The 25,937-nt window shown below is 37.3% G+C and overlaps 2 protein-coding genes across 2 annotated transcripts in view; one reads left to right on the top strand and one right to left on the bottom strand.

Annotated features, from left to right (window-relative positions):
* LOC104528188 (calcium-binding mitochondrial carrier protein Aralar1) overlaps positions 1-18,242 on the top strand; it is a 29,021-nt gene extending 10,779 nt beyond the window's left edge. The window contains exons 6-14 of the mRNA XM_010172118.1: positions 82-166; positions 629-787; positions 4,055-4,107; positions 4,302-4,382; positions 12,231-12,371; positions 14,276-14,414; positions 16,695-16,853; positions 17,032-17,122; positions 17,670-18,242. Coding sequence (XP_010170420.1) covers positions 82-166; positions 629-787; positions 4,055-4,107; positions 4,302-4,382; positions 12,231-12,371; positions 14,276-14,414; positions 16,695-16,853; positions 17,032-17,122; positions 17,670-17,859 — 1,098 coding nt within the window. The 3' untranslated portion in view covers positions 17,860-18,242. The remainder of the gene's footprint in view (positions 1-81; positions 167-628; positions 788-4,054; positions 4,108-4,301; positions 4,383-12,230; positions 12,372-14,275; positions 14,415-16,694; positions 16,854-17,031; positions 17,123-17,669) is intronic.
* A 2,815-nt stretch (positions 18,243-21,057) lies between these two features.
* Positions 21,058-25,876, bottom strand: LOC104528189 (cytoplasmic dynein 1 intermediate chain 2; the record flags this gene model as incomplete). Its single annotated transcript, XM_010172119.1, has 5 exons — positions 21,058-21,838; positions 22,541-22,666; positions 23,641-23,781; positions 24,602-24,749; positions 25,746-25,876. Coding segments are annotated over 5 exons (660 nt in total), but the record flags the coding sequence as incomplete, so codon positions are not given.
* Positions 25,877-25,937: the final 61 nt, after the last annotated feature.

Raw genomic sequence — 25,937 nt, 5'->3', positions numbered from 1 at the left:
ACATTATAAAAGCCAATTCACAGGCATCTTTGTTTTCTCATGCAGATTTTCAAGCATTTTTTTTTTCTTTTCCTCACACAGCAATATTTTGGAGAGTTAGGCAGGCCTATCTGGCTCCAGGTAGCTGAGTCAGCTTACAGGTTCACGTTGGGCTCAATTGCTGGAGGTGAGTGATGTTTCTGGTTTCTGTTTTCAAGCTTGGGTTAGTTTAGCACTGTCTTGCCAGACCACTTGGTCTCATCTAAGGTGCATTTTTTGGTTATACATTTGACACTTTTGTTTGTGCCATTCCTTTTATTCTCTCATCACTTCTATCCTAGTATCCCTCCACAGTCCTCTGAAACTCCACTCCAGTAACAAATTTCCTTACTGGTAATTCAGATTGCTGCTTTTCCTGATGGTTTTTTTTTTGTTCTGCACACCTTGTTTTATGTAATAGTGTAATCCATTACCCTTGAGACTTTTTTCTAGACTTAAAGTATTGTACTTTTACTTCCAACATATCAGAGATCTTACCAGTTTATATATTATTTGTGTTTAAATAAACACCGTAGAAAATCATTGTAAGAATTATATAATACACCAACAATGGTGTTGCAGAAATTAAACTCCAAATGCTTTCTTACAGCTGTTGGTGCTACTGCAGTGTATCCCATAGACCTGGTGAAAACTCGTATGCAGAATCAACGCTCCTCTGGTTCAGTTGTAGGAGAGTTGATGTATAAAAGCAGCTTTGATTGCTTCAAAAAGGTTTTGCGTTTTGAAGGCTTTTTTGGTCTTTACAGAGGTAAGTGAATAAAAAAAAAATCTTGAGTCAGGGATTTCCTGGGGGTTTTTTTGTTTGCTTGTTTTTGTGGTTTTTTGTTTTGGTTTTTTTTAATACTGCAACAGCTAGTTTGTTGTGGGAAAACCAGCAAACTTGACATCATGAACAATTTTGCTTCTGTTCCATAGAGCTGAATATTTATCTTACCCTGAGCACTGTTCATCGTAAACAATTGCTGAGAAAAACTGGTCATTTTTTTAATTGTTACTGATTTGCTTCTTGCTGCTTAGGTTGTTTAAAGTCGTAATTTCTGGGGTGTGAGTGTTGTGGACATGACCGTTATCTCACAAACTGAGGATTGTACCTTTTCACCAGGGCCAAACATCAGGAGCAGATTAGCATCTGAGGAATAAAGATCTGTTTTACTGCAAATATTTTTTGTTAAGAGATGCGAGACTAATTTTGTAATGTACCTTCAAAACTGGATGCCAGATCTTATGCCTCATACTTTTGCAGGTAGTTTTGTTTTATGATTTTATCCTGTGAACAAGAAACTGCATCCTGCTGTTGTATTATGTTGCTTTATTTTACTTTAAAATATCAACAGTGGAGCTCATAAATGTTGTAATTTAAAAAAATAAAAACCCCTCCTCTAAAATACACGTTAAGAATTCAAAGCAACTTTTAATCAGTTTTATCAGTTAGGTTGAAAGCTATCTTGTATCTTGTTTCAGTTTAGGAGAAGATTCTGAAAGGGTTTTTATCACATCAATAAGGTGATTTACATAGAGGGTACATGCTAGCCAGTCTTCTGAAATGGGCTTTTAGTTAATTCTTTATTTTTAATTGTCATTTCACATAACTTAATGAAATGCACGATTTTCATAAGGATCAGTGAGGTATTTATTAATTGGCACACTTTTTTTTTTTTTTTAGTTGGAGCAAAATCACTCACTTCTGTGATGGTCACAGCCTTTTTTCTGCTTTGCAATGTGGTCCGTTGATTAAGACATTGGACAGTGTCCTTTAAGGACACTATCTGAGAAGTTTTTGCATGTGATTGTGGATACTGGCTAAAGATTTTTTTGTAATCTTACAGGATTTTGCTGTGTGAATAGAGGGAGGAATATGTCAGTGAAAATGTTAATGAAATAGCTGCAATCTCTGTAAATTATATCTTACTGGTAAATTTGCTTCCTTTTTTTGTTGCAAAATCTTTCATAAAAGCAAATACTCCTTGAGTTACATTTATGACTCTATTTCTACAGTGCTATTCTACAGTACTCTTTTCTTTCTTTTCACGCCCACCCCAACCACATGTTTTTGCACAGCAGCTTCTAAAACTGATCATTTGTTATTTTTATTTTTGTTTTCTAAGCTTTCTCAAACACTTTGAAATCAAGGTTGATTCTATTGATGAGTTAAAAGCAATGCTTTACACTTAAGGAAAAGTGTACTTGTTTGAAACAATGTCAGCTTGTTAAACTTTTTTTTAGTCTGTTTTATAATTGTCTTTGAGATTGTTTAGCATAAGAAATTTATATAGTTGTTTTGAAAATGTTACAGTTCATGGTCAGCATGCTACTAAGGTCTTGAATTCATAGGATTAGATGGAGTGTGGAAGTATATTAAACTGAGTAACAGAAACATTTATGGAGTTGACTGTGGGTCTGCTACTGGGTGCTTATATTCCTGAGCTGGATTATCCTAATTGTACTGTAAAATAACAGTGCAATATAGCCATTTACTGCAGTTTAAAAAAAAAAAAGATCTGAATACATACTTAAGGTTCATATTTTTAAATAAAAGCTTAAAATTTTTGGTTAAGAACGCTATGACACTTTTGAATTCTGATATCCAGCTTCACAGCTAATGAAGTATCTTCTAAGTTCCCTCACTAGACCATGCAGAGTCCCGGGCTCACTGGCACATGAGTTCAGCTTCATAAAAGGGAGTGGGGGGGATTGTCTTGAGTTGTTTTGTCTGGTAGTTTTGGGTTTTGAAAGCGTAGGCCCTGCAAAGCTGGACTTTCTTTTCATGGTAGGTGGCTGGGAGGGCAGCATTTCTTTTTGTTATTGTCAACCTTTCTTTATATTTAATAACTACCTTTCCTTAGCATAGTAAGTCTGTAATATCTTACTTATATTTTATATATTATACTGCATATATTAACTGCTGCACTTTCTATTTAGGTGCATTTGTTCTGAGCTTCCTTTTAAGGAAGTAGTATAAAAATTTTGCAGGCTGAGTACTTTTGGTAATTTTGAATATTTTAAATGAATTTTTAGCTATTATTCTTTTCACCTAACAGTGGAAAACTGCATTGATGCAGTTTTGTTGCTATTATTTGATACTTGATATAATTAGCATCGGATTTTCTGTTAGGTAACTGGCAAACACTTCTGACAAACTGATATTCCCTAACCATGGAATAATATTAGGAAATAAACACTTCTAATAAAAATAAGCCTTTTAAGTTTTATAATCTATACATATGCCAAAATTACTGTGGAGAAAATGGATTTTAAAATAACAGATACTGTTACAATCTTGTATGTTAGGAAGTTAAGACTGCCATCTACTGATTTTTTTCTTAAACCTATTAGATCCTAGAAAAGTGTATGTGCTTTTGTCAAATGGCAGTTCATTTTGATAGTAGCTATTTTCCAGGAGCAAGGGCCTTTTCCAAATCAGTTTCTGCCCACCAACGCTTCCTTTTGGTGAGATAAAAGATACCTAATAGTAATAGGGTTTAAAGAAATTCGTGCTACCGTGTTGGATTGAACAAGAGAAAATTCTTTATATCCTTACTTGTCTGGAGCCTTCAGAAAACTCAGGTTAGTGAGTCAAGTAGAAGGGAGTTGATAATTCATTATAGTCATGTGTATATCTCACAATTACTCTCCTATTTCAAAAGTAATTGCAAATTTTATGGGAAAATTATATTAAGAGGATAAAAAAGTCAAAAAAACTCTTCTGTAGTAGACATTTCCAAGGTGTATGTTCTGTCCTTACTCTTTTTTTCCTTCTGTACAGCAACAGCATCAGGCTTGACTTGGTTGTGGAAGGCAGATCTAGTCACCCTTTTCATTACCATTTCCAACAGAAATCCTAGTATAAAATTGTATTGGTCTGAATATGCAGTGCTCTAGCAGCATCACATACATAAACGCCATCCATCTCAAAGGATATCCCATGTGCAGAAGGGCAATTCTGTAGAGCTCTTGCAAAATACTAGTTTCTGTATTAGGAAGATAATGTTGCCTTATGATGTCTTTGTTTCTATAGGCTTGTTACCACAGCTGATAGGTGTTGCTCCAGAAAAGGCTATTAAGCTAACTGTACGTATCTTTTTTTTTTTTTTTCCCCTGGCATCCTTTTGTTTGTTAACATACACAGGATTTATTTCCTAAAATGTGTGCAAGATGACCACTTACAAGCACTGTAATACATGTGATTACAATTGTACTTGATACATGTTAATATGGAGGAAAAATAACTTAAAATTGTGTGTAATGTATTGTATCTTTATTAGGTTAATGACTTTGTCCGAGACAAATTTACTAAGAAAGATGGTTCCATTCCACTCCCCGCAGAGGTCCTTGCTGGAGGCTGTGTAAGTATTTGTCCTGTATTCCTAGGAAAAATTGATTCTCAGTCATGTGCAATATAGTTGGAATGACAGTTGATGGGTGTGCTTTGTCAATTTGAAGAGAACTACCCTTTTTCCTCCCAATCACAAGAACTAAAAAAAAGTACTTTTTCTGTTTGGAAAGATTTGCATACTTCTGAGCTGACATCCCTTGGAATTATATGCTTGAACAATTTATTTTGGACCAGTTTCTAACTTTCAGTTTCAGCAGTGGTTTTTATTCACAAAAGGCTAAAGAGAAGGTGCCTTTTCTCCTTTTCCATACTTTTGCTTGGGTTGGCATTCATGGTTAGTTTGGAAAGACAGAGGTAGTCCTTGAGAATGGATTATAGAGGTCATGTTTGAGTTTCCTTTGGCAGAGGGAGTGGGGGCTAGAACAATTTTTAAAATCTATTTCTTGATGAAGGTTTTAAGAAGGAAAAGAAATACACTCTTCAGCTTCCTTTATGTGAAATTTTTTCTGCTTATAAAAATGTGGAAAAACTGAACAGTATAGTCTTATCTTTCATCTAACAGATATAAGTGAATTTTCTGTTTAATTGACTTCATATAAAATGTCGCTACATTACTCCAGATATTAACTGCATCCATCATCTAAATCCAGTAAAAAACAAATCGTGTTTTTGATGAGATGGAGAGCTGTAATTCAGTGGACCTCTTAGCAATCTGAAAGTGGTTTGAATTGATACTGATGATAGATTTTTTTTGTTTTGTTTTGCACATTGGCTAATTTCATTTGTGGGATTCCCCAACAGTTGTTAACCCTATAAAATGTTTAAGGCTTGAGTTAAGTTTCTTTTGTAGTGGTGAACACTAATGACTTCCAGTTGAGTAGGCTGACAGGCTGGTAAAAAACCTCCTCAGCTTACAACAAAACCTGGGGCAGAAAGGTTGTTGACCTCTGCAAACTTTTAATTCAAAGAAGCAGCCCTGAAGGGAAGCTGCTTATAGTTCTCCCTGATTGAATTTGGCAGCCTGGTACATGCTTGAGTCTTCACCTGTCAGTGTACAAAGTTTATTTTCTGAGAAATGTGAGAAAGCAGCTGTGATGTATAGCTAGTAAAAGACTAACCTTTTCTGGAAAGCTCAGTAATACAGAAAGCACACACAGGTCGTTTATAACAGAAGTGAATATAATTCATTAGTGTTTTTCTCTGTGTTGTGGTTAAGTTAATAATTAAAATAAAACATCGGATTATCAGTTTTAACATTTTACATTCTTTTGTACTGATATGTATAATATTAAATTAAATCTACATTAGAGGCTTTCCCAGTTCCTGGTAGGTACTCCTTTTGCAAAGTAACTTTATTATCTTACTGTAGTAAACATGCAAAAATTAGGGAGAAATCTGAGTTTCAGATAAGCTTTCAGAAATTGGGATGTTTCTGTGAAGCTGAGCAGATTTATAATCTGTCCAAACACAGCCCTTTGTTCTAGCTGACTGTTTTAGCTGATACTCTCATCTCCTTTTTCAAGCCAACACTTAGCTTACTCAATCTGGAAGAAGTTTAAACAAAGTTGGCCTTTGTAGGAAAGGTGTTGGCCACAGTTTAGCAACCTCAGGGATGTTAATTTCTTTGTAGCCTCCTCTGGATCATGTGATATCTTACCAGCTGATGACTTTTCTGTCCATACTGCTTCTTAGTTCCATTTTAGCAATTTCATGTGTTCCTAAATACCCGAATTTTTATTAGCACGCCTATGAAGTTTATTCTAAAAGTCTGAAAGTATCAGCTGACTAAAGCAGTAGCAAGTTGATATGTTAGTCTTTCTCATCCTCAGTGCTCTTCATCCTCATTGTGACAGCTCTTTTCTGTGTTGACTTGCTTGGAAGCAGTATTGATCTAGTGTTCATTATATACTGTTTTTCTACAAAAATATTATGGGACATAACCAACAGTTACATCCAAGGAAGTGCCACAAGTAGGCTTAGTCCATTGGTATGTGCAGGGGCATGCAAAACTTTCTTCTTTGTTTTTCCTTTATTCTGTTCCTCCACTCTGTGGTCGTACAAAATGGTGGGTTACTGAGGGACTGTTTGGGTTTTATATATGCCAAGGTTATTTTCAGCATCTAGATTTGGGTAACTTATTTTTTGGGGGCTTTTCTTTATTGTTTGACACTTAAATACTTTGCTAATAGTACACTATTAACATAGGCTAAATTCAAAACGTGCTTTTCACCTTGTGTAGGCTGTTCAGTGTCCTCAGCTCTGGAGTGTCTGCGAGAAGTGCTATACCGTCCAGCAAAGGGGCTGCCCACAGACACGTGCCTTCTCCAGAAACAGCAGCTCTGAGAGACTGGATCTCTTTGGCCAAAATCTTACTTCTCAGGCTCCAGTTATTCTCAGCTCCTGTAAGGTCATGGAATAAACTCCCGTTCCCAGTAAGAGGAAATGTCTTTGTTCTTGTAGCCATTAACAAAGACATCCAGGCTGTGCAGTGGCCTGTTTATCTGGTCAGCTGCCTGTCTGCTGTCTTTCCTTCCTTGCTGCAGGGCAGGGACCTCCCGCAGGCAGCCTGTGCCCTGTGTTCTTTGAAACCTACCTGTGAGCTGCTGGCCAATGTAAATGTCATTGGGAAGTGTAGGGTCTGCTCTCTCAGAGACCAAATATTCCCAGCTGCTCCCAAGCTGTAGCTGTATTTGAAATGTGCAGAACAGCAGCGTGGGGCAGCTCAGTTACAGCGGTCAGGTCATACGTGTCAATGAAAGGGCTCTGGTCCCTGATGGATGAAACTGGTTTCCCATCTTCCTACCTTCCCGAGAGTATGCTGGTTTGTTCATCATCAACAGCACTATCTGCACTCACACATATTCAGAGCAAACAATTTCCCTACTGTTACTGTAATTAATTGAATTACATTTAATTGTAATTCAGTGATTAGCCTGCTTTCCTGCCTTTGGAGTCTTCAGCTGCCATGAGCTTTGAGTTGCAGGGGGACTGAGTGAGGGTTGGGCAATGCTTTCCTGTATCCCCACAGCGTTCCTGATACGGACAGCGCTGCTCAAAGGGACTCACGGGCATGACGCGAGTGAGGAGACGGGGAAGGGCAAGGTGCTGTAGGGCAACTGTTTGTCCTCAGCTGGGAAGCGATGTTGAAGTAGACATCTAATGCTGTGTAAATGATTTGTAAGTACTGTTACAATAGACAAAGATCCTGTGATTTTAAGCTGTAATTCCTGTCAGTTACTCAGGAAAAAAATGGATTCTTCCCATCAGTGCAGTGTGCATGGTGCTGAGCATTTTGAATGGATGAATCCTGTTTCATCAGAAAGACGTTTTCAATTCATGCTGCGGGGAGGGAGAGGATGTGTGGTGCCAGACAGAAAGAGACTACGAAACCCTTCTTGGAGGTGTAGACAATGCATCTGTTGATGATTAGGGGTGTGTGGGGGTGCGTGTGTGTGTTTGCACATACGTATACATAGAAGTCCAAATTTACCACTGATTTAAAAACTCTTATATATTTAAACATTAAATGTAACAGTTTAAATATTTTATATTTGTAAAAATAATTTTTACATGTGTTTATACATACATACACCCAAAAATGCATATAGGCTTATCAGGCAAATAGGAATGTGACAAATATTTATTTTTGAAAAAATAATTTAAAAAGTTACTGGTTTTATTTAACAAATGCAAAAATATAGAATTATAGCTGTCAGTAGTTTCCCTTCAAAATCTTGAAGATACTCTACTGCTTTTAATATACTTTAAACAGATAAAGTTAGAAGCAGAATTAAACTTTAGACATTTAAAGTTAGGGAGAAATTTATTCTTTAGTAAAAGAGACAGTAAGCTTACTGCATGTGCATGAACAATGACAGCTTTGCCTTGAGAAAGAAGTACAAGTTCTTTTGATGTTTTTAAACTAGACTGTTTTAAGTAACATCTTATTTTAGCTGCTTGTACGGGACATAGTTATGGTCCAGGATGTGGTGGTTTCAAAAAGGAAGGAAGGAAGGAAGGGCTTGAAATAGGCCTCTCCCCCTTTGTAGCATATGCCTCTCGGGTGGAATTGGAAAGGGCAAGAGGTCTCATGTTGCAGGGTCATTTGTGTATTTCCTTCAGCCTTTGGCATGTCATGGGGCGTTTGCTGTGGGATCTCAAACTACATCTTTTCTCTCATAACCTTTGCTGTCAGATTTAGTTCCTTTATTTGCTCCTTGTAGAGTTATTTTACATGACATTAAGGTTAAGTAGAAGCTTTTATTACTGGTATTTTTGATGTGTATGAATAACCTCCATTCAGAAACAAATTTGTCAACCTTTTTTAAAGTGTCTGTTGTAATTTATATGTGAAGGGAGGTTTTTATGGGCGGAAAATCTAGATTTGGTGCACCTTCTCCGAAAGAAATAAAAGAACTGCAATATATACCTCTGTGTGTATATATATATGTGCACGTGTATTTAACATACATCGCTGACAGCTGAAGAAAGATATTTTGAAAAAAAATGACAGTGATTGCCAATGACTTGCACAGAAGCATGGAGATTTGTATTGCAGCCCTGCACACTGCCAGTTCATTTTTATTTGAGGATCCTTTGTGTCATTCTCCTCCGCACCCTTTTCTGGGGAGTGCTCTTCCTCTGCTCCCCCGGCAGCACTCTTCTCCGCCTCACACGTTCATCCTCAGATAGACAGGCAACCATTTACTTGAAAAAAAGCAAGCAAAGAAACAAAAAACAGCCATCGTATTCATTTTAAAAAATACACCATGAAAAAGTGAGTTTTCTTGTGTTACATGTTCTGTATTAAAATCAATTCTTGTCTTTATCTGTATTTGTGATGTGTCTAAGGACTTAACACATTGATGCAACTCCCGTGAATTCAGTGCTCCTCTTCACGTGAATCATATCCCTGCTCTGCAGAAAAGTTTGCTGAGCTCCAAGTATAACAGTATAAAAAGTCAAGACTTGGATAGAAGTGGATATTGCTGATAGGGAGCATTTAACTGGGTATCTCGACAGCTACAGCTCCTTTTGAGAAAGCTGACTGTTGAGAAGTTTGTCAACACTGTGAATACTCAATGTTCAAAGTATTAATGTAATTAAAGAGCTTTTCAAATGGTTTTCTGCTGATAATATAACCATATGTTAGGGTTTTCTTTATATTTTATTTTGCTTAATAACCCAATCATCAAGTGATATTTTAGCGTTAATATTGTTGTAATATATAATTCTTTATTAACAATATACAATCTGTAACATTGTATGTATAACTAGTATTACTACTACATTATTAAAATGTGTTGTGTTTAGAGTCTTCTCTTTTCATTTCTGTATCAGAAGAGGGCTGTGCTGATTTTAATAGAAAGGTAGGCAGTTGTGCACCTAGGAGAGGAGAATGATAATTGCAGGAAGATTGAATTCACGGTAGAAAATAGAAATGTTTACAAATTGGCCTATTTGTGTTTCTGTGGTGGGTGTTAGGCAAATAGGAAGACTTATTTTGGCTGCTCTGCAGCATGTGCTAATTTATAATATTAAAAAAATAGAATTGCACATATATATGTAAACAATATTTAATAGGCGGGTAGCAGGTAGTTGTCTAGAAAGAGTGAATTGCTAGCCTAGTGTTTAAAATTACTTGATTTTTTTTGTGTGCTGCATTGTAGTATGTAGTAAGAGCATTCTGCTTAATGTTGTATCTACCAAAATTATTTTTTTAAATTATGTAGGGAAATGATAAACATTTGAAATTGGTTTTCTGTGTAATGCAACACAAGCAAAAAAATCAGTTATTGTTTGATAGAACTTGCCAGATGAGAATTTTATAAGTTTTATTTAGATTGGAACTTTGCCTGGCAGGACAGCCATTTCATCTTGCATGCACAGGTGTGCATGAATTATAAAGGAAAAGTGAGATGAGAAGTAGAGTCTGAAGAATGGCTTTGGACACAAGTGGTGTCAGGTAACTGAGTAAACACAGTGCAGTAAGTTCAAGGATCAGAAGATGGGATCAGTTTGGCTGGTCTGGGAGCTCCAGTGGTCTTCCAGGTTGCAATAAGTGTCCATGAAAATGTAGGCTCTGATTTTCTTTCAAAGGGGTGAAGAAGTAAGAGAATAAAATGAAGATTAACAAACTAGACCAATTATTTGAGTGGAAAGTGTTAAAGAAAGTAAGTACTACAGTGGCGATAATTAATCAAAAGCAAGGGTTGATCTCCCACTGTTTGGGTTAAGGTGCTTAGTAAAGCCATAATGATGATGATTTTAAATGTCAGTATTGAGTGAAGTAATAAACAGGGCTTGCAATAAAAGGATGGCAGTGCGCTTGGTAAAGGTTCAGAGAAGTGTCGGAAGCTCAGTCAGTGAAGATTTGGATGCTTCACACCGCCCATCCCGGAGATACTGCCCAAGCACTTGGTCATTCCCAGTAAGAGCTGTTGAGATTTGCAATGCTCTTTTGCCTCAGGTCTAGAATAATTCAAGTTACCAACTTCTAAGGCATGCTTCGGGGCTACTCTCAAGCTTATTCTGCCTGCTGCTGGAGAGGAAGATTGTGCTAAAGGCAGAAGGGATTAGCGTTCGTTAGTTCCGATTCAGTGAGCAGAGAACGACGCGCATGCTGTCCAGGAGGTGCTGTAGCAGGCTATTGATTTCCTTCACACACACCCCCCACCCCCCCGGCATAACAGAGTTTATTTCCTGGGCAGTTTAGAAGTGGAAAAAAGCTTTAATCGCAGATGTTCTGCATCTTTTTCCTTCACTAAAATTTGATGAGTAGGAGGAATAGATCAGGATTAAGAGGAGCTTTTAAATTATGGAAGAAATGTTTTTTTTAAAGTTGGCTGTATACAAGTGGTTCTCTGCCATAAAATTTAAGGAAGTGGTTTTAATTTTTAAATGAAAAAAAGGTGGCTTAGGAGGAGGGAAAAAGAAAGTAAACTTTAGCTGTTTTGTGATGAACCACACGCTTCTCCAGAAGTGAATGGTAGTACCTACAGCAAGCCAGGGAGAAGTCTAAACATGTCATTTTAAATAGGTTTACATGCTTCTGAAGCTGGACTGTCAAACTGAATCTCTCTCAAATCTGAAACATAGTTCTTTGAAAGTCTTTGGTTAAAGAGCAGAATCTGAAGCAGTTCTGCAGCACTGTTGCTAGGAAGTTTGCAAGATAGTCCTTCAGCACTGCTAACAGACAGTATTTCCGGCGTGTAAAATCTGTCTTGTTCAGCTCAGAGAAAGTTGTGATTCCCATTTCGGTCTGGTATCATATTTTGAAATGTTACTCCTGCTATTTAAATTTTATATTTTGTTTCCACTTAGGACAATTAAAGGCTGCTAAACAAAACTCCAAACACCTTTTCTGTTAATTTAAAATTACACCATTAAATGCAAATTTACCCTTTAAACAGCGTCACCACTAAATGCAAATAACATGTCTACACATCGGTGATAGATTATTTTGAATAAACATAAAATCTTCTTTATATGTGTTTGATGCTCTAATAGCACAAGTCTAATGATTATTTTAGTTTAGTATTTCGTGTAATATCTGATAGTCTTAGAAACACAGCCACAACTTGTAGAACGTGATGTTAAAGAGAAAAGCAGAGACAAACTGAATTAATACACCTCTGTGGACTATAAACATATAAATGTAAAAATTATTTTGTGCAAACCCATGATTTCTGATCTGGGGCTTTTAACTTCCAGACAGGTGCTTTATTAAATATCTCATGTATTTTTAGATGAGAATATCAGCCAATGCAGTGAGAAGTGAAGGCACTCGGCACCTTGCAAAAGTCAACCTGTCGCCACGTGTTCCAGTAATGCAATTTATTTTTCTTTGGATTTGCAGGCAGGAGCTTCCCAGGTCATTTTCACTAATCCGCTGGAGATTGTAAAGATTCGGTTGCAGGTAGCAGGAGAAATTACTACAGGACCCAGAGTCAGTGCCCTCTCGGTTATAAAAGATCTAGGCCTTCTTGGTCTTTATAAGGTACGTCTTTCTGCTTTGAGTGGCTTCATCGGTTTATGTTTTATGCTAAATTTTTGACATTGTTGAAACAAAACCTGTTAAAAACAAAGAAACCTTTTGAACTTAAAACCAATCGTTTCCTGCAGGGCAGCCCCACAGTGGAAAACTGAAGAAAATCCACTTCTATATAATGGCAGTGGGATACAAAAAAATACTCCCCCATTCTATCCTTTGGGCTTTCATGCCAAGCTACAGGGAGTCCTGTATTGCAGACCTGCTGGCACTGATCATTTCATTTGGTGGGGTTTTGTGAAAAGTTTCTTTAGCTTTTCCCTGTGTGTTTTTCTTATGTGTATTTTGAATCTCTGTTATCTCTATTGTTATCTTTGCAGCAGGATATTGTCTTTGTCTTAATAATTTGATGGCAGTGAAACAGTAATGGAGTTGAGTAGGATTCAGATTTTTAAGAAGTTAAGTGGTAGGATTTGTCAATAACAAATTCCACTAAAAGAAAAGCCTGTACTGTACTGTACTTCAGCAGAATGCCAGTCAACAGATTCCTTCCCTGGAGGTATACTTACTGCCGTCATTACAGATCAGATGTAATGGAGCAGAAGCTATTAGTTTTCTTAAACAAGGAAGACTATTTCTTCCTGTGTCTTCTGCCAGTGCAAGGGGTAATACGTAAATTCAGCAGTTGTATTAGCTGTGCACATACAAAACAGTTTTATGTGATTTGTCCACAGATCTGCAATAATACTCTAAAAATGTGCAAATTTTTAGAGCTGAAGCTTTTGTTTCAAATTGGGAGATCAGATTAATGACCATTACATTTCCTAAAGATCACGGGTGTTTTGGTACATGGGACAAAATTACCATTTCTGTTTGCAGTAACTAAACAATTGGGTTTACTAAAAAATTTGCTGTTCTTTAGAATAACTGTAAGAACTCAGAGGATAAAGTATCTTCATGAAAACCATTGAAGGGATGAATTTCTCTATCAGGTCTTCTGCTTAAGCCACGTAGGGTTTGTAATGTGTGCGGTCTGTTGTTATATTAACTGCTGGATGACTGGCCTCAGGTGGGTCCATTGTGTGGAGGCTGCTGGCTTGGGAGCATTCCGCTTGGGTGTTCCGGCCAGGAGCCTCGTTACATTTGGGGTATGCAAATGAGATTTTTGTTCAGAAGGAGTTATTTTAGTTGGTACAGACTGAAGACTGAAGTTACTAAAAGAAGAATATTAGATATATTTTATTATGAGTATTCCAGTGTTTTTACCACATGCTTAATGCCAGGTTGTGGCCAGGAACTACTCCTTGCAGTATTATCGTAGGCCACTAGTTTTGTCTCCCTGGATCTTTCCTTGACTAAAGGACTCCCATTTTGTGGTGGTTTCCCTCTTTTTGCTAGCCTTCCAGCACAGCTTCTTCAGTCAACCAGATGGTGATCAGTGGAGATCGCTATGCGGTCTTACAGTCCTCACCAGTGTTTCAGTAGCGCTTTTGTGTTTGGTGGGAATAACGGCATGCGAGGACTTGTCTTGCTGCTTCTGTAGTTGTGGGTAGTTGTCAGCAAGACCTAAGGACAGGCCTTTGTTGCTTTCTTCATCGCATCTGGACACATCGTACGCACAAGGTATTTATCGTGGGTACTGATGTCAGGATTGATGTCACACACTGCTTACCAAAATTACAGATGCGAACCTTGAATCTTCCTGGTTCTAGAAACTCCCTTCAGATGTGCTTTATTCGTATTTCAAGTTCAACGCTACATCTTGCCGTTTGCCGAGACATTTTATTTTCTGTATTATGTACCTGGTAGATCAAAAGTGTTGGTACTTCCTGGACTCAGGCTGCTTGCTGGATATCGATTTTAACCTTATTTACAAAATTTACTTGCAGCATGTCTCTTTTTCTGTGTGACAGGGTGCCAAAGCATGTTTCCTCAGAGACATTCCCTTTTCTGCAATCTACTTTCCTGTTTATGCTCATAGTAAACTGATGCTTGCTGATGAAAATGGCCACGTGGGAGGGCTTAATCTCCTTACAGCTGGAGCCATTGCAGGTAATTTTGCAGAATATTTTCTACAAGTAATTTTTTTTTGTGAGTAATATTTAATATTTATTCAGTAGCCCCATAAAAAGGTAGGGTACTGTACCATTGTATCTGATTTAATCTAAATTTGATCACTGTTATCCTTAGTGGGATGCGATGTAATTTTGATGAGAACTAATTACATTTGCATAATGTGGATAAACAGCGTAATGCAGCTCAGCAACTCGTAGTCAGATTTGATCTGTCTGTCTCAATGGGGTTTTACTTGTTACTGTGCTCTCAGAGTTGAAGGCTAATTTGAATCTTTGATGAACATAAAATGAGATCTCGTAAGAGCTAAGAAGAAAATGACCTGTCTAGTTTTGGATTCCTGAATAACTGAAAGGAAACTTTGTTCAAATGTAATTGCTAAAAATAGGGCATTAGTTTGTAAAGAAGCTGAAGTATCATACTCTGAAATTTAAAATATTTTAAGGCTTCTCAAAAATGTTTAGTATTAAGAGAATATGCAGCTGTGATAAAAAGTTGTTTTTACTATATGGCAAATGGTATAAAAATACAAGATGTAGGAACTGTAGTAGCGGATATTTAAAAATGTGGATACAGGAGGACAGGTTCTGCCAAGGGTTAGATCACTGGGATGAAAACCAGGGATCTGCAGCCTCTAAATCGTGAGCGATTCAGTGTTGGAATCTGTGCAGTTCAGAAACATCATTGGGCTGACAGGCCTTTTGTTACTTGTTACAGTCCTGAGGAATCACTATACATACATCAGTCATGAGCTGTCTGTGTGTAAAGAGCAATTTCCCATGTTGGACCCGATGCAGAGCTTGGCTGCACCTGCTCTTTGCCAAGTTGGAATGTTCCTCATGCCAGAGGGAAGGGAGAGACCAGCTAGGAAACTAGTAAGAGATTTGTAGCCCTGCTTGTTCTCGAGTAAGGCAGAGCTGCCAGAAATGGAAAAACTATTTAGCTTACTGCGCTCACAGAAGCACATATAAATATTATTGTGTAACTTCCATCTCTATATAGAAAGACTCACTGTTTTTATTTTTAGATTGCAAACTTCACAGCTTCTCTTCGTTTGGTTAGTGTTTCTGGGTCACTCATCTTAAGTGATGAATCCTGTTAAAAATGTGTGTAAATCTTGTAGATCCAGTTTTATAGCGTATACAGAAATCTGCCCTTCTGAATTGCAAATTCCAAATTCCCGATTGCTTGATCTATTCCCGTTAGGCATGCACAGCAGGGAAGAACAGTCTGAATGTATCTGCCTGTAAAGGAAAATCTGCGTGGTTGCTATTAGCATATGCTTGATGGCTTAACTACATCGCTTCTGTTTTCCTTTAAAACCTCCTGAATTGATCAGTGACGCTTTATGATCACCTGTGCAAATCAGTGACTTGTTAAACTTTTAATTCAATATTAACCAATTTTAAAATTTCAACAGCAGTAAAAATCAGTTTCAAAATTCTACATCAGCAGATGGTTCCTCTTTTTAAGAGGCTGACGTTTTTATATTCAGTATTCAGAAATACCTCAGATAACACAGTTAAATACTGTGAAGTACATTTCTGAAAACTTTCTCCTTTCCTTTGACTAGAAAGCTGAGAGTGGTGCCTTGGAAGTGGAGATTTGTTCTTCCATCACTGTTGGCTAATGTCCGCTGTTGGCACTAAGCAGACTTGTAAAACACCTTCACTGTCCTCAGTCTTTTTATGGCTTGCCTACTGAAGTAAGCAGCATCTGTTCTCCCACAGAACACTCCAAACAGCAGTACGGACATATTTCTGTAGAAGAGGTGTTTTAAGCAGTAGTTTTCTGATTTACACCTTTAACAAATGGATGTGTAGGACTGAAGTTCCCAAATCAATCATCTGTGTAATCTGCAAAGTATGTTGTAGCGTATTAGCAAATACGGAGAGGGTGCACAACTAATTTTTGTCACAGATATCTTTTATTACATATATAGCACATATATGAATTTAAAAATGCCTCTTATCTATTTGAAACTACTGTCAGTGCCAGACCCCTAGCTGTTGAGAGAATTGCTGCTGATAGTTTGTTATTTTATTTTCTATCAGTTATAGCCTTTAAATTTATAAGAAACACAAAAGGGTTATACCAAGCACAACAGTTTATATTAGCATCAAGCGTAAAGACTTGGATTTTTAGTAATGTCTAATTCTTGCAAAAAATATTAAAGTTTGCAGTTGTATTTTTCAGTTAGAAGTGTTTTATCTTTTCCAAGATTCTTTGTGCAAATTAAATGTGTTTTTCTTCTAAAAGGTGTGCCTGCTGCTTCTTTGGTAACCCCTGCTGATGTCATCAAGACAAGACTGCAAGTGGCAGCTCGCGCTGGTCAGACAACATACAGTGGAGTTATGGACTGCTTTGCAAAGATTCTAAGGGAAGAAGGCCCCTCAGCTTTTTGGAAGGGAGCTGGAGGTAAGAAATGCACTCTGAGTATTAGACAGATCTGCAAATTAACACTTGCTTTGTTAAGGACTCAGAACAGTATTTGCAAGGTCCGATTCTGAAAAACACATCTTGTTAAAAATGTTTAACTTCTTTCCTGAGAAATTATTTTCTTTGTTTGACACTATGTATTTGTAATATTTAACAGCTCGTGTGTTCAGATCTTCACCCCAGTTTGGTGTTACTTTGGTCACTTATGAACTTCTGCAGCGGTGGTTTTATGTCGATTTTGGAGGCCTGTAAGTAAAATACTTACTTTTTAGCTTGCTCAAAAAACTTGCCAAGTTAAAAAGAAAACCTTACTTTTTTTTTTTTTCCATGTATGGGACCACTTAAACTTGGTGACTTTGAGCACCTGTACTTAAAATTGCAGTAGGCAAAAAATCCCCCCCATCCTTATATAATTGAGAGAAAGTTGCAGGCCACTTCCAACCAGATGAGGAGGTAAAGAGCCATTTCGTATTTATTTTAATACACTACATAAAATTTGTATTTTCATTGTAGCAAGATCTCTTGTCCCTTTTCCCCACGGCACTAGAAGTTTAAAAGAATTTACAGAGCTCTCATTAAAAAATGTAACCTCAGTTTTCGCCTTGATTTCCTAATGAGTCATGGTCTGAACTCTACTTGACCATAGACGTGAATTAATTAAGATCAGCCTTACCAGTGTTCCATAGTCGGATAAAAGCTTCAAGTATTTAGTCTAGATTTCCTAAAAGTTATTCAGGTTTAAGAAAACACTTTAAATAAAGGAATGGCTTTTTTTGTTTTTCTTTCTTCAAACAGCAAACCTTCTGGATCGGAATCTACCCCAAAAACTCGAATTTCAGATCTTCCTCCTGCCAACCCTGAGCACATAGGTGGATACAGACTTGCTACAGCTACATTTGCTGGTATAGAAAATAAATTTGGCTTATATCTTCCAAAGTTTCGATCTCCCACCGTCACCTCAGCTCAAGCAAAAAGCAGCAGCTGAATCCTGAAAAGTTGTTTCAAACTAACCAAGTGATGCAGTGGAAAAAGTTCACAAGAGTAGTACTGTATTTTTTCCGGTCGGCTGCATGTTGTTCTAGCTGAACTGAGCTTGCAAATCTAATTACTCCGTTATAATATTAATATATACCTGCATTTATTTGTTTATTTGCACACAAGGAACTGATGGAAGCTGTGGTTCTATGCCTTCTTCTAACCAGTGGCATGAATCTGTAGCCTAGACTTTGCCTTGCACAGCTTGCATTTAATGTTACTGTACATATTGTACATCTTTGTACAGAGACATCATGGCATCTCTACACGTACATTTATATAATGGGTAGTGCAGTTCAAAATAGTTTGAAATGTACAGAATGTTTTGAAGGCATTTTGTTAACAATCGTGACAATAAAATATTTAAAAACATGGAAGTCTGTTCAGTTCTTTGTGTTTACAGAAAAAGGGTCCAGTGATTTCCACCCACAGATTACAGACCACAGACTGAAATTTAATTATTAGACACACCCATTTAATGAATGTACAGTACAGAGCCTCTGAAGGAATTCATTTCACTGTTAGTTACAGCAAAGGAATTAAAATAGCAACGTGCTGGCTTTTAAAGTGTAAGAGAACAAAGTAATTAGATAAGCACATGCAGTATTTTCTTTTGCAGCACTACTTTGTAACAAGGAATTCCCTCGAAATACACGGTAATACTAAATGTGTAATACATCTTACCTCTCTAGTTGCATATTTAAAGCACAATGAGATACTTGCCAGTTATTAGCAGACTCCAGAATTTTTACAGGATTTATGACTCAGAGTGCTTTTTTCCAGAATGGAAAACTTTTTATAAAAAAAATTTGAAGGCATTATCTTTATTTCTAGATTGTTTTACCATTGAAATACTAGGTTATTGGGCGGGGGGAGGGGGGCAGGGACTTTTATATTGGTTTTATATGATTGTTTAGAATTCCAGTTGAGTGGAATGCTAAGGAAAAGGAGAGGAGAAGAGAAAAGCTTTTCCTATTTCTGGTTTAATGTTTGCCAAAAGTTTATCTGGTGTAATTTTTAAATGCAAAGTGTCAGAGGCAATAAGGGAGCTTAGATTTCTACAGTCCTAGAGCAGTTCTACTATCCATACTGCCAGAGAAGAGAGGGGTGGGTTTCCAGCCTTGCTCACTGAAGTATGACAAACTCCAATCTATAGTGTCACACGCTTCTTTCGGGGTTAAACATCCCAGGGGTATAAACTGATTACAGGTTCTGTTATTTCTCGCTAAGGTTGCAGCAGGCCAATATGATGAGTTGTAGTCAGCTTATAAAGAAGTAGTTTCTTAAAAACTGAATACTACAAACACAGACAAGCTCTGCTTCAGTTCTAGCCTCTAAGCAAGATGCAAAATCTTTTGGTGCTGAATACTATTTAGTGAGCTAGAGGTTACAACACACTGAACTTGGGAGTTTGATCACTATTCTGCAACATGCATATCTATATCCCCATTAGAAGGCTTCCTGTCTTTTACTAGGGGTTTTTGTGTTTGTTTGGGTTTGTTTTTTTCCTCCCCCGTTTAAGGAACTACCTGTTCTGTGCAGTTCTCTAGAGGCAGGCTTCCCAGGAACTCTCTCCCATCTCTGTGTATTTTGTTCTGCGCTTTTCTAACACATACAAAAATGAAAGGTACCCACTGGCGTTTAATCTTAGTCACAGCTTGTTGTTGACGGACTTGATCAAGGCCTTAGGAGACTTCACAATGCAAGACAGCATCTGTATTTCTTACAGCTCCCAAACTGGACAGTGTGGCTCTCGGGATGATCATTTACAGTCTCTAGCATCACTGTTGGTCTCTTAATGTTGCAGATATGGGTTTTACATTTTTTTTAACCTATATTCAGCTATTTTGTGAGGAAGGAACACTATGAATACAGAATAGTTTTGTTGAAAATTATTAAAAGGTTGAAATGATGTAAAACTAATGCCATCTGATCTGTATGTTTATGCCACAATCCCTACTGAAAGGAAGCCTTATCTACTGGATTTCTGAAAATATAAGTCTGAAGGAAATGTATTATTAAAAGAGAAGTAACAATCTCAGTAAAAAAAAAGAAAACCCAAAACAAACCCCCCAAAAGCCATCAAGACAACAGAACATTCTGCTTGTTAAGAATTTGTGTGCCTGCAGGGTAAAAATCATCACAGGATATGCCTGTTCTTCATATAGTTCGCATGTTTCTTAACTGAACAGATACCTGCTGTCGTGAGGTTGAGGAAAACATACAAGGCAAATGTCAAACTGAACAGCATGACTTTGCATTGAAAAGAGGGGGAGACTTTTGACAAGCCAACACCAGTGGAAGCCTAAATACATTTCACTTCCAAACCCTGAAAAAGAGAACCTCCTGAAGACAGAACTACTGTTACTGGTGCCTGTGTCTCTATGAGCTGCTCATAACAGAACTGAGACAAGGAGAAACAAAAAACCCCAAACCTTAAAACACAAACAATGAAGAAACAGTAAGAATATTTCTAGACATAAAGCTGCTTAAGGAATATAAACCTATTTCCTACCTTTAAGCATATAAAACAGCTCTTCTGGCAAAATTATAATCTTGCAGCAGATTAAGAATACCAGAAACAGAGTCCTAAATTAAAGGCATCAACACTGGTTTGGTGCCTAATTAGTACAAGTCAGAATATTTACTTAAAACAAAAAACCAAACAAAACCCCCAACCTAAAACAAACAAAAAACCCCACCAAACAAAACCAAAACCCAAACACCTCAACCCACTCCTCCCCCACAAACCCAGTCTTGATGGGGAAACTGATATTTATTTATTAACGTCCTAAGAAAGATGTACTAAAAAAATTAACAGAAATTCCAACCATTCTGTTTCAAGCCATTGAAAGGTTTTGTTTCAGTAAAAATGTTACAAAGCAATGAAAAAAAAAAATCTTTCTTAATACAAAAAAATAAGTAGCAACTCTGTAGTTAAGAGAATGCAAATCATCATGTTACAGAAATTAAGTCAAAATTAGTTCCTTATCCTTTGGAAAATAAAAATTTGCCATGGCAGGAAGTGGAGGTTGGGGGTAGAAAACAATTCTTGATGTGTGTAGTAAAAGGAAAGCAGCAGGTCCCAGGAACTTTCTACTCTCAAACTACTGAAAGGACAGAGATTAGTGTCAGGGCAGCTGACGAGTGCTCATACAATATTTATTTATGAATCAGTCTCACCTTTTAATGTACCAATTCAAACAAAAGAACTTGGCATTAAATATGTATTTCATTAATTCAGGTCCAATTATCAAGTAAGTTTGTAACTACAGACAAATGTTTATTCACATATATTACCCACTACCAGAGCCCGAGGCTTATCTATGTATAAACAATGAGACTTACTTGGAACATACGCATGCATATCCATGAGTAATTTGCAGAGTTCAGATTAGAGAATGCTTCAGAGATTTAGTACCTAATGAAGGTTAGTCTGTGTAATATAGAAAGCTTAGCATAGAAACAGAACTTTTACTTTTCAGAAATAGATATACTGTTACAAAGTGGAAATTTCAGAAGCCCAATAGCAAATTTACACCAGGTTAGTGTTTCTGCAAAAGAAGTTCCTTGCAAAGTCAAAGTTAACTGTATTAAAAGTTACACAAATCCAAGAAGGTGCTCGTAATTTATATATAAAAAAAATGACAATGCAGGATCTGATTTTCACTGACCTTAATACATTTTCAAAGTCCATAGCTGAATGCATATATTCCTCCCTTAAGCTATTATTTGAACTGACACATGCTTATTACACTTTTATGATTTGCATAAAATCATTCGTATGTCTACCTCTGCTGCCTGTTTTTAAATATCTACGCTGGTATGCGGGTTGCAGCTTCCTCCTCTGCATCAGCTCTGTTAGCATTTATTTCTGCCAGCGTTCGACCGAATCGAGTCCACTCATCACTGCGAGGAACGGCAATTTGCTGTTGACAAAGAGAACGTTACTTAAACCTACTGATAAATAAAAACTGAGCTCATTTTGAACAGCAGTGCGCTCAAATAATGTTCAGAAAAGGTTCCGATAGAAAAGATACCTTTATTTAGAGTAACTTTTAAAATAGTCTGAACTTCAAAAGCTCTAACTAATAAAAGCAGCAGAATCCTGTATTTAAGTTTGTAATACTATTACAAGCTTGCACGATACATCTCCATCTGAGAGGCTGCCTCCAAGGGGCAATACTAATGCCATGTCCTCATCCAACCAAGAGTTACATACTACTGCAGTACACGTGCTTGCAATAGCACCAGCTTGCCTGTAGGAACAAGTCAAGACTGCTTCACTGCAAATTTTTTTGTTCAGTACTTCTCAAGCTATGGTCAGAATTCACATGTGCCACAGTTACAAAGAAAGTAAAATCTCTATAAAGAAAACCATTAATTCTTTCATCTTACTTCACCAGCCTTACAATAATGTTTTTACTTTTTGACTGGTTGCCAGATGTTATGCTAAAAAGTTATGCTAGAGTACCCAAAATAGACACAAAAAGGAAACATTAATTTGAAAATAAAATTCAAACCTTATTCCTCTAATCACAAGGGAAAAAGTTAAACACAATTTTCTAAATAAAACTAAAAGAAACTTGAGTGTTTTGTAATGTACCTTGCACAACAGATGGTCTACATACCTCTCCCACGTCATATATAACTATTTGTCCCTCTGAATCACCCACAGCAATCTCTCTCCCGGAATGTGTCCACCTCACACGGTTCAGAGCAGGATTGCCCTCCACAGTAATGCTTGCAGTTGGCACCTGTATCCATTTAAAGCACATTGCTAAAAATGCAAGAGCATTCCATAAACTATCGATTACAGAACACACCTAGTCCCTCCCTCAGTGCTGTGTCAAAAGAAGTGCCCAACATTGCAACCGAGGCAGAGCATGTGGACTCCAAGACTCTGGGTAGCCTTAAGCTATCAGCAGCGATATGACCAGAACAACACACCTGCCCCTTGGCCAAAGCATGAAAATCCCCTTATCAAAAAGCACATCAGCAGTCAGACAGCAAGGAGGAGCCCTGGGATCTCAAGAAAGATCATGACAGAGGACAGGGATGAAATCAGCTGCTTTGGGAGGTCAAATCCTGTCTGAAGGCTAGAAATGTGCAATTCCAATCTGAAGCCATAGGCTAGCATATGGCCCTACAGACCTGCTCTTTCTTCCATATGCAGTTCTAAGAATGTGAAATTTAAGTACTGCCTCCCTATCAAGTTTTTCCTCTCACCTATCCAACAAGTCTAAGTCTCGGAAAAGATTTCTATAATCAAGTTTATAACTCATACCAGAAAACCCAAACATTCAGTTTTCCAAGTTTAGAAACAAATTACAGTTTCACTGCAGAATTACTATGGCAATAGGAACAACAGCGGCGTGTGGGCAACAGGTTTGTTCGTACTGTTAAGCCATAGGCTGCCAGGGCCGTACTGGGGGAGGCCTATAATCACGTTCACAACACGGATCAGTGTTACACCAACAAACGTTCTGCACCTTTGTTATGGGTACAACAAGTCAATTACCGCCATTATTCATTATGAGGAGTAATTTAATTTACAACCCCGTAATTGAAGAATAATATCTACTACACAGAAACTATTAGAACTACAGAATATTCAAGAATAACAAGAAACCAAACCAAAACACTATGGTAAACTCTTGACTCTTTTTTTTTTTTTTAAGTGTACAAACACTATTCTGGTTACATCTGACTATTAACCTGACTGCCTCACCTCAGTATCATTGTTGAGATTCCACAGGTCAAGCCTGCCCATCCCATCCACACAGGCAAACAAGGCAGGGTGAGTTGGAGACCACATCACATCATAAACATAATCTGAGTTGTCTTCAAAGGAGTAGAGAGGTTTATTATTCTGAAAAAAGCAAAAATAACAATGTACTATCCAAACTCTGTACTTCAGAATTTGAAAGCTAACAGGTAAGGCAAAATACAGAACTTTGTAACAGCATTATCAGCAATACCTTAAAAGGGATTCACATTTTTGCATACTTTAAAAAAAATGCCTCTGTGTAACACAGCCAAAATTTAATGCTATTACTAAAGGCATGCTTTCCAAAGCATAAAACAGATCAGTAGCAAGCCAATTTTGTAAGAGATTGTAAATTTAATATATTAAGAATCTTGTAAGTCAAATCAATGACAACCCAGTGACAGCACTTCAAACTGTTTCTGGGAGATTTTAACTGCTTCTTCTGCTTCGCATTCCTCAGGGCATCAAAACTAATGGAGAAAGAGGTAATTCTGGCAATGGGAATGATACATACATCAATTGTGAGTTCATGGAGTTTAACTGACACCAGTTTTGATGCTGTCCCTCAGCCCTCTACAAAACTGTAGCAAAACATTTGCCTTAAACATAATATGAAGTAACTGATTTTACAACATGATTTATATTTGATTAAATTGTAATCATTGTTGATAACAAAGGGCAAAAGAATGAAAAGAATGGATCAGAAATACACAAATGATGTACAATCTGAAAGCAAAGCTTTATGTTGCTAACTATAATTTTGTTATCAGCTGTCTCCTCTTTGTGGGACTGCTGCTAGGAACCTAGATTGCTTCACCCGATTTGACTTCTGTTTACTGCAGTTTCTGAAGTAGCTTACATTACAGCACCACCTTGTGTCAAGGACTATGAAGAAAACCACTGAACTATCTATTTAAGTTACCTTAGTTGTCCAAAGCTTTACTGTCCAGTCAAAAGAAGAGGTGACAAAAAGGTGTGAGAAGTCTACAGGTCCAACTGCTGCATGGCAGTTGATACCTGTGATTGGTCCCTGGTGTCCTTCAAACATCTCGCTGATTCCTGCTTTGCTGTTTAGAATACATAACCAAGGTTAATTTATGTGGAAACTGTACATCTGCAGACAAGAGAGAGCACTGAAATGCAATTTAAATATAGCCACAAGATTTTACTGCTTTGTATGGATGTTACCCTACTGCAAAAGGCTTCATCACAACAGGATCACAGAAGACCAGGCTTGAAAATGGATCTTAACTTCAACGTCTATTTTCTGCTAACCTTAAGTGCCAAAATATACCACAGGGAGAAGAGACTCACTCAACAGGTACCAGTCCACACATTTAACTGCATTGTTCTCCAAGCAATAGCTAAAACTTCCATTCATACAACGAACAAAAGCCAGTCCTCAGGAATGAGCATAAAACTCCCACTGACTTAAGAGAAGTATCATGTGGATACAGAGAGTTCAGACGCCAAACAGTAACAAAATATCCCTAATAGTCTCCTATTAGGAGTGATGAGAAAGAAGGGAGGGGAAGAGCTGGCAAGGATGTTACACAAAAGTGATACAATTTGGGGTATTTTGGAACCAAAAAGCTGTGCAGCAAGGGTGATGTGTATTTGAGATGAAACCTGGACACTCAATTATATTTAAGAAAGCAATTGATAAGATACAGTCAGACAATTTCAAAATAGATTGCACAGCAGGAGGAAAGCTAGACAGTTTAAGATTTGTGCGTGATGTTACTGTACAATTATCTATAGAACCGATAGTCTGCAGTAATTCAAATGAATAAAACCACAGTGATCTATGCTGACCTCGTAAACACACACACTCCTGGCTGCTGAAGGCAGCACAGTACTAATTCAATATTCCAGCTTCTTCTGTTTTTAATGAAGTTCTTACTCAGGAAAAAGTGCACACTAGAATTCATATACAGCTATTCTGAACTCCTTCAAGACAAAGGAGTAAACATGCACTATAAATAATTTTAGGACTATAAAGCATGCAGGGTCTCATCTTTCACTATTTTTCTTTCCTTTGAATAATTAAATTTTGTTTTTCCCTGCCATGACGGCATGCAGTGTACACTGAGCCTTCTTCACTGCCAACGACAAAGTTGTTGACATCTCCAATAGGGAAGGACATGCATGTAACAGCCACAGCTTTGGACTGTTTGTGAACCAGCTCCATGCTATCCTGTAGTCAAAATATCAGCAACTTACTTGAAAAAAAAAAAACAAAAAACAAAAAACGAACA

The sequence above is a fragment of the Antrostomus carolinensis genome, unplaced genomic scaffold, assembly GCF_000700745.2.
Source record: "Antrostomus carolinensis isolate BGI_N321 unplaced genomic scaffold, ASM70074v2 scaffold12167, whole genome shotgun sequence".
In the NCBI taxonomy this organism is placed as follows: domain Eukaryota; kingdom Metazoa; phylum Chordata; class Aves; order Caprimulgiformes; family Caprimulgidae; genus Antrostomus; species Antrostomus carolinensis.
Note: the sequence above shows the minus strand (reverse complement) of the source record. Positions and strands in the feature narration are given on the sequence as shown.